Source organism: Octopus bimaculoides, chromosome 17 (assembly GCF_001194135.2).
Source record: "Octopus bimaculoides isolate UCB-OBI-ISO-001 chromosome 17, ASM119413v2, whole genome shotgun sequence".
NCBI classification, from domain to species: domain Eukaryota; kingdom Metazoa; phylum Mollusca; class Cephalopoda; order Octopoda; family Octopodidae; genus Octopus; species Octopus bimaculoides.
Genome location: NC_068997.1, coordinates 44238921 through 44251884, shown reverse-complemented (window position 1 = coordinate 44251884; position 12964 = coordinate 44238921). Strand labels below are relative to the sequence as shown.

The window sequence follows — 12964 nt, the reverse complement described above, 5'->3', positions numbered from 1 at the left end:
TATATATATATATATATATATATATATATGCTATAGCTTTATCTACTTAGAGTTCTACAGTTTAAAATGAATTATTTCATGTTCTCTTGAAGTTTCTAATATTGCTTGAAATTAATGTATTCATAACCCGAAGAAACATGCCATGTTTTCAAATAAACAAATGCAAATAATAAAACTTACTGATAGTATTCTAGATCCTTCTCCAACAACTTTATCCGTCTCTCATAGGCTTCCACAATGTCAAATATCCTGCATGATAAAAAAGATCATGATTGTGATATTAAGCAGTGTTAATGGGAAGAGAGTGAGAGTAGCTAAGAGTTAACAACAACAGCTGATACATTCAGGAAAGATGACTGCGTGGGTGTGAGACATGTGGTGCAGAGCAAACGGACTATGAGTGCTGGCTGAGAAAAATACGTACTGACCGCTGGGAGTTACTTTGAAAGAAAGGAACCAAAGAAAACAGGCAGGAGATGGCAAGGTTAGATTTAGGTATTTGGCAAAATGACAAAAAGTGATAATGCTGGTTTGGAACATAATGATAAAGTGCTGAATCGATGACAATGGTATGGAGGAGAGAAGATGGAAGAGGGTGATAATAAAAACGGATGGTGATGGTGGTGGTGATGAGGAGGAGGAAGAGGAGGATTACAAGGACACTGATGATGGTGAGGACTGTGATGAAGCTTAGGTTTATAATGATGATGTCAGTAGTGGGGGGGGGGGGGTGCTGTTGGTTTGGAGTGTTTGATAAAAATGTCTGATGTAAGTTATCAGAGGAAAATAGCCACAGGTGGGGCAAATCATGGAAACCATCTGAAGATGTCATTCTAAAGATGGCAGACTGCAGAATAGCCCAGCCTGTATCAATGTAGAAGTACAAACATAAAAACTTGTAGTGATGTTACTGTTACTGATGATGATGATGATGATGATGTGCATGTGTCTTTGTTTGGTGCCATGTAAAAAGCACCCAATCCACTCTGCAAGGTGGCCAGCATTAGGAAGGGCATCCAGCCATAAAAACCAAGTAATCACCCTACCCTAAGGAAATTGGCCCTCTGGAATTCATTGCCCAGATCTTTCCTGCATGTATTAACTTACAAATGTGTGCATGTGCATGCATGTATGTGTGTGTGTGCATGCACGCATGTGCATGTGTGTGTGTGTGTGTGTGTGTGTGTGTGTGCATGTGAGTGTGTGTTTCGCTTTGTCTTCACATGGAGTGGTAGTCATAAGTAAGTGTCAATGTCATACAAGGGGTGTCATTCATTTCCAATTTTCTGCAACAAAAATATGTCTGGCCATTGTCTGGCCATGGGGAATATCACCTTTCTAGGAAACAGGCGAGGGTTGGTGACAAGAAAGGCGTCCAGCCATAGATGGGCTTCAGTGTAATTCATTCAGCCCATGCAAGTATAGGAAAGTGGATGTTAAAATGATGATGATGACGACAACGACAATGATGACAACAACAACTATGATGACAACGATGACGAAGAGGATTAATGATATCAATTACACTGGTCAAGGAGGTCTTGCAAAAACTAAGGGTACTGCCCTTTCCTCTAGACCCAGCATATATAAAAAAAAAATCTAAACAATAATAAAATTAGTAGTATATACAACACGTGTCTGTAGAATATTGTACACCAGCACTAGACAGTCGTAACTTTACTTACACAGACAAAACAGAAGCTGAAGCATTCATGCCTTCACTGGTCACTAATGGGATATTTCATATAAACAAAAAAAATCTAATAAGACTGACTTACTTTTCATTCATAAGAGATTGGATATTGGTTGTGTGGCGCTGGAACTCAGAAAGAATATCAGACCTTTGTGGGTGGAATTTCTGATCCTGCAGTTGAATGGAAAGATGATAGATAAAAAAAAATATGGATTTTGAAGTTAGAGAATTATTAAACACCCACCTACTCATTAACCCTTTAGTATTTAAACCAGCCATATCTGACCAATTTATTCTACCTGTTTTGGGTTCAAACTGGCCAGATCCTGCCTCTCATACCTACTTTACAATGTCATTCTAAAAATAAACAATCACATCATCAAAAGCTGAGAGCTACATGATTAATTCCAAGCAACATGTATAGTTAAGTATTACATTTGACAGAATAATTTGAATGCTAAAATGTTAAATACCTGGTTTATTTCAATGCAGAGCCTGGACCCAAATTTGAATTTTTTTATACAAGCCATGCCTTCACACCTATCGAACTCAATACCAGTAGTTGTTGTATAACCCTAATCTGGGTTCACTAAATAGTCACATAATATGGAGGCAGTCAAGTGAGTACTTAAAAAAAATTCAACCATATTTCCAACTACACATGTCACAAACAAATATGATATATATAGATATCAGTTGCCAGTGCTTGCATTAACTTCCCTGTATGATCAACATTCAAGCTCATCGTCATCATTATCATCATCATTACCACCACCACCACCACCACCACCTTCATAATCTTTAAATAGGCTTTCCTATGCTGCTTGCATGGACTAGACAGATTCTTCCAAACAGCATCTTGCCATTTGCTGTGTTCCTTTATCATCATCTTTTCCTTGCAGTTCAACAACCTGAGATCAGATGTCACCACTTCTGTCCCTGTCTTCTTTGTTTTTCCACTTACTCAATTTTTTACAAATTGAATCTCCTAACACTTATTTAACCGTCTGTATAATCCTTATGCATTACATGTTTGTATCGTGGAGGCGCAATGGCCCAGTGGTTAGGGCAGCAGATTCGCGGTCATAGGATCGCGGTTTCGATTCCCAGACCGGGCATTGTGAGTGTTTATTGAGCGAAAACACCTAAAGCTCCATGAGGCTCTGGGCAGGGGATGGTGGCGAACCCTGCTGTACTCTTCCACCACAACTTTCTCTCACTCTTACTTTCTGTTTCTGTTGTGCCTGTAATTCAAAGGGTCAGCCTTGTCACACTGTGTCACGCTGAATATCCCTGAGAACTACGTTAGGGGTACACGTGTCTGTGGAGTGCTCAGCCACTTGCACGTTAATTTCCCGAGCAGGCTGTTCCGTTGATCGGATCAACTGGAACCCTCGACATTGAAAGCGATGGAGTGCCAACAACAACATGTTTGTATCAATGCAATTGTCTCTCTAACACACTACATCTCATTCCTTTTCTATCCAGCTTTTTCCTCAACTAATCTATACCATGTTGCTGATTCACAGCAATATTACATCTACGAAAGCATGCTTGCTTCATTTATCTCCAGCATTCGCACTTTCACTGCATTCAGGTGATGGCAATTAGTTTAATTATTTTGACAAACGCAAGAAACAGCTCTGAACATGTTATAGATTATTAAACATCCTCTGTAAGGAAGAAACTTGACCATACTTGCCAATTACTGATTACAAAATCATTAAGTAGATGTCCAACAGCATAATTCAGCGTGAAATATTAGTTGTCACCCTTACTTCTTAAAAATTAAAAACGGTGTTGTCATTTCCTCAACACATCGTTTAACGTCCGTTCTCCATTGTCACATGGGTTGGACAGTCTGACAGGAGCTGGCCACCTGGAGAGCCGCCCAAGCTCCATTTGTTAGTTTTGGCATGGTTTCTACAGCTGGATACTCTTCCTAACACCAACCACTTTACAGTGTACAGGGTGCTTTTAACATGACATCGACCCAGGCACCTTTAGGTGGTGTCAACTCAAGCACCTGGCGCCAACACAGGAGTTTTTACATGGTACTGGCACGGACGCTTTTATGTGACACCAGCATGGGCACTTTTACATGACACCAGCACCCCTGATCCTGCAAGACTAGGACCTGGCTGAGAGAGAGAGAGAGAGAGAGAAAGAAAGATGTAGAGCAGGGGTTTTCAAACTGTGGTCCGCGGACCATAGGGTGTCCGTGGACAGCAAATACATTTTATGGGCAATTTGATTTTATATATGTTTTTTAATCGAAATCTTTTAATTGACAATAAACCTATTTGTTAAATATTGTTAAATAAATAAATGTAAAAATATATGTTATTTTAAGCAAATATTTATGTATAAATTTCATAAGCGTTTATAAGGGGGTCCCTAAGGTAAAGCCTGAAATATAAAGGGGTCCGCACGTCAAAAAGTTTGAAAACCCCTGATGTAGAGGACATGCCTGTTTGCATGGATCGTCATGATTTTACTTAGCCTAACGTGTCATATGTATTTTTAATTAGGTATTTCTTGCCCCCACCCCAATAAACAGTGAACATTAAACAATTTAACAATATATGGACTAAGCTGCTAGCTTAAATAGAAATGTGAAGTGTCTCTAAGTAAAGAGAAATATGATAAAAACACATACCTTCCACATACAGTCTTTCAATTTCATGTTCATAAAATCGCCCTCTTTTGGTATTTGGTAATGTCTGGGACTAATTCCAATGCCAATCCCATCACCGCTGGCATCTGGATGTCTTCGATTGTGACCTGAACAGTCACCATTTGGTTCCTTGTTTTAAAAATCAAAAAAATTTATAAATTAAAATCATTGTGTTAATTATAGTCATTTCTTATACAAAAGTTGTTTTTTGTTTTTACTTTATGTTTTCTGGGTCAGAGAAGGAAAGGCAGGGCTCATGACCCCTTCAAGGCCCCTGTGAGACAGGTGTGGCAGAAGGAAGAAGTTATCCTTAGTCAGGAGACATGGAAATCAAGTAAATGATCTGATAGAGAAATTTTTTTTTAAATTAATTAAAGACAAGGAAGAATTGCACAGGAAGGGAGTTAGTGTGATTAATGCCGAGTTTGAAATTCATCAGATTAGTAACTGAGGGAGAAAAACATGGGATGAGAAGGAATTCCACAAGGCTAGAATCTAGCTGAGGTAAAATAATTATGGGTAAAATATTTAATCAAGTGCTTGATGAATGCTAGATGATATGGTTGGGTTACTCTTTACTCTTACTCTTTTACTTGTTTCAGTCATTTGACTGCGGCCATGCTGGAGCACCGCCTTTAGTCGAGTAAATCGACCCCAGGACTTATTCTTTGTTAGCCCAGTACTTATTCTATCGGTCTCTTTTGCTGAACTGCTAACTTATGGGGACGTAAACACACCACCATCGGTTGTCAAGCGATGTTCAGGGGACAAACACAGACACACACATACATATATACGATAGGCTTCTTTCAGTTTCCGTCTACCAAATCCACTCACAAGGCATTGGTCGGCCCAAGGCTATAGTAGAAGACACTTGCCCAAAGTGCCACGCAGTGGGAATGAACCCAGAACCATGTGGTTGGTAAGCAAGCTACTTACCACACAGCCACTCCTGATTGGTAGAGGAAAATATATAGTTTGCAATAAACAGGTCATGTAGACGTGATACACAATCAACCTAGCTAGAGGAGCAGAGTGTGGTCGAAGAGAGGAAAAGACAGATAATAACAATGGGGTAAGTAGGTGTTGAGTGCTGTTGAAAAAAAAACCAAAGAGAGCATTGAAACCGAAAATGGGAGACTCTTAACTATCTTTAGCATTCAAATTATTCTGTCAACAGTAATGCTCTTCATCCACATTGTTCTGAATTAATCATGCATTATCTTGTAGTTTTGAGATCTCAATGATGTGATTGTATGTTTTTAGAAAGATATTGTAGGATAGATGTGAGAGGCTGGATCTGGTTGGTTTGAACATAAAACAGCAAGAATATTTGGGTCTGATGTGGTCAGTTTAAATGCTAAAGGGTCAATGGTTGCTCAATCTCCAAACAGCAGCCAAATCTTCCTCAAATAACACTCAAGTGTCTTAAAAAAAGACACATTGGATAACGTAATCTTAGATCTTTTATGTCAGAATAATAGAGAGCAATGACTTGGATATGTTTGTTCATAGGTCTACTCAAACAGAGGTGACCCAGGGCTAATTGACATTGTCACCAGGTAATTTTGTCCTGACCAATACACTGTTTAGACCAAATTCCTCAACAAATCTCTATTGAGAGATCATTTTTCCTTGTAGGGTTTACTTACTGTGAATAAATGTCTTAGGGAATATTTTATGTGCATTATCACTATCATCATTTAACATCCATTTTCCATGCTGGCATGGGTTGGACGGTATGACAGGAGCTGGCAAGCCAGAGGACTGCACCAAGCCATACTGTCTGCTTTGGCATAGTTTATACAGCTGGATGCCCTTCCTAATGCCAACCACTTTACAGAGTGAACTGGGAGCTTTCTACATGGCACCAGCACTGGCAAAAAAAATTACCCATATAGAATAAAACACAAAAATGACTCAAAAGTTCATGTACATATAATTATCTTTGTTTCTCCCTATTTCTCACAGAATCTCTAACACTTTCCTCAGGTTCTGGAAAGGGTAAATTTTCAGAGTAACACCCGCACGATTTTCACTAAGAGAAAAAAAAAAAAAAACTCGGATTTTTTTGCGTGAAATCAAGTACCCTGACTTCCTAATATGCTGCAAATCCCCGTGCGGGTGTTACTCTGAAAATTTACCAATAAAGCTTGATTCATTAGAAATCGCAACTAAATCTCTGAAATTTAGAGTCTACTTCTGAGAGCAAACAGGGGGAACTTACTTCGGTTGGTTGTTATTTACAAATTGAAAATGCAGAAATCAACAAGTGTTAACTTCAGATTTATAAGCAACGAAGTATGAAGTATTGAGACATTAATGCATTTCTCAATGATAGTTTGTTAAAGAACTTTCGAACTGATATCGAACATATTCTGAAATTTAAAGCAATTTCCCTTATTTTCAGTCAAACAAATTAAGAAAAAGACTTTATAATTACCATATTTGAATGGATGGGTTTGGTTTTTAAAAATTTTTTTTTTACTTCTTTTAAAATTAAATCAATATCTAAAGTTTATAAAATATTGTTATTGTCGTAGTTGTTGTTAGTATTCATTTTTTTGTCTCTGAGAATAAAAACATATTCCGCTTTCGTAAACATGACAAAACGTGTTCCGGGCTTAAATTTGTATTGGAATTTCATTTTTATTAATATCATATAATAACTTATATACATCATACAGTTTACTTTCCATATTTTTCATATCCATTTTCCTTGCATCTTAAAAATGTTTATTCGTTATAAAAATAGAAAACATTTAAACTTTTTTGTAATTTGCCTTCACATGTTGACGTTTATTAGCGAATCAAATGACGAGAATTTAATTTCTGCTGTTGGTATGGCTTCGGCTCACGGTGCGAAGCAACAGTTACTAATGAAGCAAGTGAGAGAAAGTGGGAGGAGGGGGAGAATCAAATAATCTAAGGGAAATAACTCAGATAAGCTAATGTCTATAGGCTGATATATTCTTTGTAGCTATGGAAGAAAGCAAAATTCTAGCGGAATTCGTTAGTGACTCAGAAAGGATTAAATAAATAATTAGAAAAAATATTGGCTGACATGTTTAAGAGAAAATCTTAATTTAATAAGCAGTGGTAGTAATACAAGCCTAATTATTGTCACCGTCTCTTACTGTGGAACTTTGGATTTTCCCAGTTGGTTTCTAAGGCAACTGAAATAAGCATACGTACACAAACGTGCCCCACCCACCAACTTTGTTTCCTTATAACTTTCAGAAAAATGGATATACTATTCTTTTTATGAATGCTTTTGCAAATACCTTTCAGATGGTGTTGATTGCGATTATATCGGAACTTAACGTAAAAAAAAAAGAAAGTAATTATTGGGCGCGCGCACATAATTTTTTCAAAATGTCAAGTTTTATTTTGTAGGCGCAGAAGTGGTTGTGTGGTAAGAAACTTGCTTCCCAACCTCATAGTTCCGGGTTCAGTCCCACTGCATGGCACCTTGGGCAAGTGTCTTCTACTGTAGCCTTGGACCGACCAAAGTCTTGTGAGTGGATATGGTAGACGGAAACTGAAAGAAGCCAGTCGTACATATATGTGTGTGTGTCTGCACTTTTGTTTGTCCCCACCATCGTTTGACAACCGATGCTGCTGTGTTTACGTCCCCGAAAACATAGCGGCTTGGTAAAAAGGAACCGACAGAATAAGTACTAAGCTTACAAAGAATAAGTCCTAGGGTCGATTTGTTCGACTAAAGGCGGTGCTCCAGCATGGTCGCAGTCAAATGACTGAAACAAGTAAAAGAGTAAAAGAGTTATAAAAAAATATCCCATCATACACACACGTGTGCGTGCAGGTAAGTAGGTTGTTAGAAACGCCGGTAGAGCAGAACAGCGAAAGATCTTCAGAGAAGAAGCATCCCAACCATATGCAATTGTTTCGGTCCTTGTCTCTTTACGCGCTAAGGGGGCTGCATCTAGATTACAACTCATGGAAATCTCTCTGCTGTCACATTTGTGTTACTATTGCATTTTAACCTGACCCAAAATACTAGCTCGGTCTGAGTCAATGAATCAACAGCAAGTTTGAATTTTAAGCAGTAGCACCCGTACCGATTGAAATACGTCAATACGGAATTGAAATTTTGAAATTCGTTTATCATTTAAAAGTTTTATAACCAAATAAAATCTCACGGAGTTTTGTCCTCCGCAAAACTCAACAACAGTCGTTAAGGAAACTGTTTACTTTCGGTAAAAATGAAGTTTAATTCTCAACCATAAATGAAGTTTTTGGTTTGAAATGGCATCTAAATATTATTTTTTTAAATTTTAGAGTTGTTTAGTTATGAAGAAATGTCTGTATTACAACATTTTTCTTTCTTTCTATGTATCATATTATCGAATAAAATGCCTCGTCTTTCTTAATCGCTTCCTAACCAATTACTGCTGACACTTCCTGTCAAAGGTCGCGTGTCAATAAGCTTTATTTGATAGTTTTATTCTACTTTTCATGTAAGTAGTCGCATGTCTATAGCAGCATCTGACAACTAAGGATTTTTCGTTTTTGTCTTTTTTTAATGGCAAGCGGGGAAACAATAAAGTAACTTCATAATTGATACCACGTAAATTACATTAAAAGAACTAATAAAAGGCGTACTCGTTGCTTGGCAACACTTGTTGTCATTCCCATCGTCATTGTCATTAATCATTATCATTATCATCGACAACAACACAATTGTTATTGAAGAAAGAATTAAGCAGGTGATATACGTTTTCAAGTTAGTTTTCTTCTTGATTCGCTATTCCTATTCCCATCGTCATCGTCATCACCATCATCATCATCATCAACAACAACAACAACATCATCATCATGCAGATCACTACAGTCATCATCAGTACGACAATCGTACCGTGCTATTGATGCAGTTAAGTGTTCCCAGGTCAGCAATGATCGAGCACGGTGATAATCGGTCAAACGACAATTCGTGATCCAGACATGTTTTCTCAATTATGACATGTGTCTGCCTAATTGATGATCATTCTGCACATCCCATTCTACACATATACAATGATGAATCGTATGTGGTGCATTGTCACAGTCTACATTTTATATCCTCTCCATTGTCCAGTTTATTTCTGTACGTCCGTAGATTAAGGCGGCAGCAGGTAGGGTGGTCTCGGGCAGAGAGCGACAGTTGTATTTCCTTTGCATTTATTCTTGGTGGTGTGCATCCCATCACAGTGTTTGAGAGCAGTGAGGCTATTCATGTAATTATTTTTGTATGTATGCACCCGTTATGCTTGTCCCAACTGAGTGGAAAACAGTTTTAGGGGGTATTCTGGTGTTCTATATTGTTGTCTGTGTGCTTGGATATAGATTTTTCATATTTGAAAAAACTACTGGAGGGCTGGAGTAAACTGCAGTAGTAACCTGTGCTCCTGGCAGCTCTAGATGGTCTTTCATTCTTAGTGTTTTTATTTCATTGCGTAGGTGACCTGTGGATGTCATGTGTACAACTTTGTTATGTTGCGTAGTGTGTAGTTTTGTGTTATTTGTAGTTTATTGTGGTTTGTTTAGGAGAAGTTGAGGAGATGGATCTATAATATTGTTTAATACCATTATTTGATACACTGCAGAGGCAGTGATGGGTATGAGGATGATGGTGATGACTTAAGACATTTATGAAGAACTTTGATCTGTTTCAGTTAGAGGCTAATTTTTCACACAATAATGCCCTCAGACCTGGTTGGTAAATGGAGAGTGTCTTTAGCTGATGGTGTACATGACTTAGAATTTGAACATGGAACGACTTCTGGCAAAAGAGTTGTTCGCGTTGACGGGAAGGTAAGAGAACATTACTTTCATTGCTCTTCACCATTCACACACACACACCACACACATATACACACACATACACATACATACACATACACACACATACATGCATATGTCAACAGTGATACATTGTGCAAGCTCTTCCAGGAAACTTTCAGGTCAAGTTTTATGAATAACTTCCAGAAAAGTTTGGCCTGGCAGAGCTACTGAGAGCCAATGGAGGGAACCTCTATATATGATCCATCCTGCTAGAAATATCAACTTGGTCTACTTCTAATTATGCTCTGCTATCTTAAAAAATAAATGTAGCGTGGATTAGAAATTCCATTTTGCCACCTACATATTTCAAATCATAATTCAACCACCATTTGATCATGTGCCCAACCAAGATCTTGTCCAATCAACAACTGTTGTTCATATGCTAGTTCTTTAGCATGTCTGGAACTTTCCTTGAGCACAGCCTATAAATACTGTCAATAAAGGCACCAATTTTGCAGAGTGATGAGACATTCAAGCTGGTATTTCATTCCCCATTCTCACCAATTTCAGTGTGTCTTTGATCAAGTATAAAATTGCACAATCACTATAGCTGTTTTAACAGTTGCATACTCAATAGAGGATATCAAAGAAGCAGACATGACACAGCATCTGTACATTTACTTCAAACAGAATTCCCTTACATGCCATATTATGCTATTTCCACCTTGCTGCTTCTATATTTTAATTTTAATGCATGAACATCTTTCCCTACTTACAGAGAGCAATAAATTATATTTAAATGCTTGCACAGTGTTGTGTAATTACTATACGAATTTTTTGTTAACTATTCAATAATACAGTCCAGCAATATTGGCACACAAATACCTGTAGCAACTAATGATGACTTCCAATGCTGAAAATGGCAGTCAACACAAGGAAACAACAGATTCAGTGGAAAGTTAAGATGGTAACTTAGTTTCATATGGGGACAACACAGCCTTTCATTTCCCTTTTTCTCCAATTTATATTCCTCTAAATCATTCTGACTATGTTTGTTAAATGGAAAGAGATAAATGCAAATTTACTTTGATTTGATAAACAGAAACAGCTGTAAATGGTTCTGAACTACAATTAAACTATGACCTTTTAATACCAATGATCAACTTCTCAATGTTTATTATTGCTCCATTTCTTTTCTTTTCTATATATATACATACATCAGCATCATTTAACGTCCAAAACCCATGCTGGCATGGGTTGGAGCTGTCCAGACTCCAGTTGTCTGTTTTGGCATTGTTTCTCTAGCTGGATGCCCTTCCTAGTGCCAACCACTTAACAGAGTGCGCTGGTTGCTTTTTACATGCCACCAGCACCTGAAAGGACAAGCCTGTATGTATGGAAGACAATTTTACTTAGCTTGATGCATATTTTCAAGTACAGCAAATCACCCCGTCTCCCAGTCCTTTGTCATTACCTCAGTGAAGCCCAGCATCTGAATATCATTTCTCACCACTTCATCCCACATCTTCCTGTTCTACCCCTTCCACGTGTTCCCTCAACAATTAGAGCTCGACACTTCTATATACATCCATATGCATCACATGACAAAACCAACACAGTCTTCTCTCTTGCACACAACATCTGATGCCTTCCATACCTAGTTTTCTTCTTAAATCATTTACAATCTGTTGTGTGTACACACTGACATTACCCATCCAGCAGAGCATGCTAGCTTCATTTCTTTCAAGCCTTCACAGGTCCTCTGTAGTCAGAGTCTATGTCTTACTGCCATGTAACATAGCCATATGTACACAGGCATCATATAGTCTGCCTTCTGCTCTGAGGGAAAAGTCCTTAGTCATCAACAAAGGTTAAGCTCTCTAAACTTTTCCCAGCCCATCCTTATTCTAGCAACTACACTTTCAGAACTTCCTCCTCTGTTGCTAATTTGGTCTCCTAGTTAACAGAAGCTATTTACTACTTCTAATGATCCTCCAAGCATTTGAGTGAGTCTGTTGTCTGCACATTTTTGGTGCTTATTGTACCTGCACATTTGCCACACATAAAGACTGTATTCTCCATTAACCTTCCTATGATACTGCTACACTTCTTATGTGTCCAAAGCATGCACTGGGTACAACGTATGGCGTTTCTACCATCACCCCACTTACATATCAAGTAGGGCCATCTCTCTGAAGGTTCTTATTATTTGTCTGTTTTCCTATTTACTAAGACTTTGGATTTTGCTAAATTAACTCTGAGGCCCTTAGATTCCAAGCCTTGCTTTCGCACCTGAAAATTCTTCTCTAAGTCAGGTAGTAATTCAGCTATAAGAACAAGGTCATCAGCGTAGAGGAGCTTACAGAGACAGCCAGACTTGAATTCCTCTGTTAAGCTCCTGGAGGACTAAGATAAACAAGAGGGGACTGAGAATTGAACCTTGATGAACTCTTACCTGTACACTGAATTCATTATGTGTGTATATATATATATATAAAAGGAATAGGTAGTAACTCTATAAGATGTACCCGGTGCAAGCTATGGACACATAAGAGGTGCAGCAACATCAAAGGCAGGTTAACTAGGAAGTTAGTTTTTGTTTGTGGCAGATGTTCAGGTGCAATAAAGACTGTAAACAAACAGGAAACAACTTCTATCTCATTCCAGGGTGAAAAACTAGAGGTAGTCGATAGCTTCCGCTATCTGGGCGACCAAGTTAGTAGTGGGGGTAGGTGCGCTGAAAGTGTAGCTAGAATAAGAATAGCCTGGGCAAAGTTTAGAGAGCTCTGACCCCTGCTGGCGACAAAGGG

The 12964-nt window shown here is 38.2% G+C and overlaps 2 protein-coding genes across 3 annotated transcripts in view; one reads left to right on the top strand and one right to left on the bottom strand.

The window, feature by feature from the left end:
* The window catches only part of LOC106878313 (uncharacterized), a 10522-nt gene extending 3364 nt beyond the window's left edge, over positions 1-7158 (bottom strand). Inside the window, exons 1-4 of the mRNA XM_014927506.2 lie at positions 6814-7158; positions 4353-4499; positions 1779-1864; positions 181-249 (exon numbers count right to left, since the gene is read on the bottom strand). Of these exons, the coding sequence (XP_014782992.1) occupies positions 181-249; positions 1779-1864; positions 4353-4499; positions 6814-6816 (305 nt within the window). The 5' untranslated portion in view covers positions 6817-7158. The remainder of the gene's footprint in view (positions 1-180; positions 250-1778; positions 1865-4352; positions 4500-6813) is intronic.
* Positions 7159-8816: 1658 nt separating this feature from the next.
* The window catches only part of LOC106878341 (fas apoptotic inhibitory molecule 1), a 12238-nt gene continuing 8090 nt past the window's right edge, over positions 8817-12964 (top strand). The window contains exons 1-2 of one of the 2 annotated variants that reach the window (XM_014927536.2): positions 8817-9100; positions 10046-10184. In XM_014927536.2, coding sequence (XP_014783022.1) covers positions 10071-10184 — 114 coding nt within the window. In that variant the 5' untranslated portion in view covers positions 8817-9100; positions 10046-10070. Of the gene's footprint in view, positions 9118-10045; positions 10185-12964 lie in introns of both variants that reach the window. The other variant, XM_014927544.2, reaches the window with a different exon arrangement.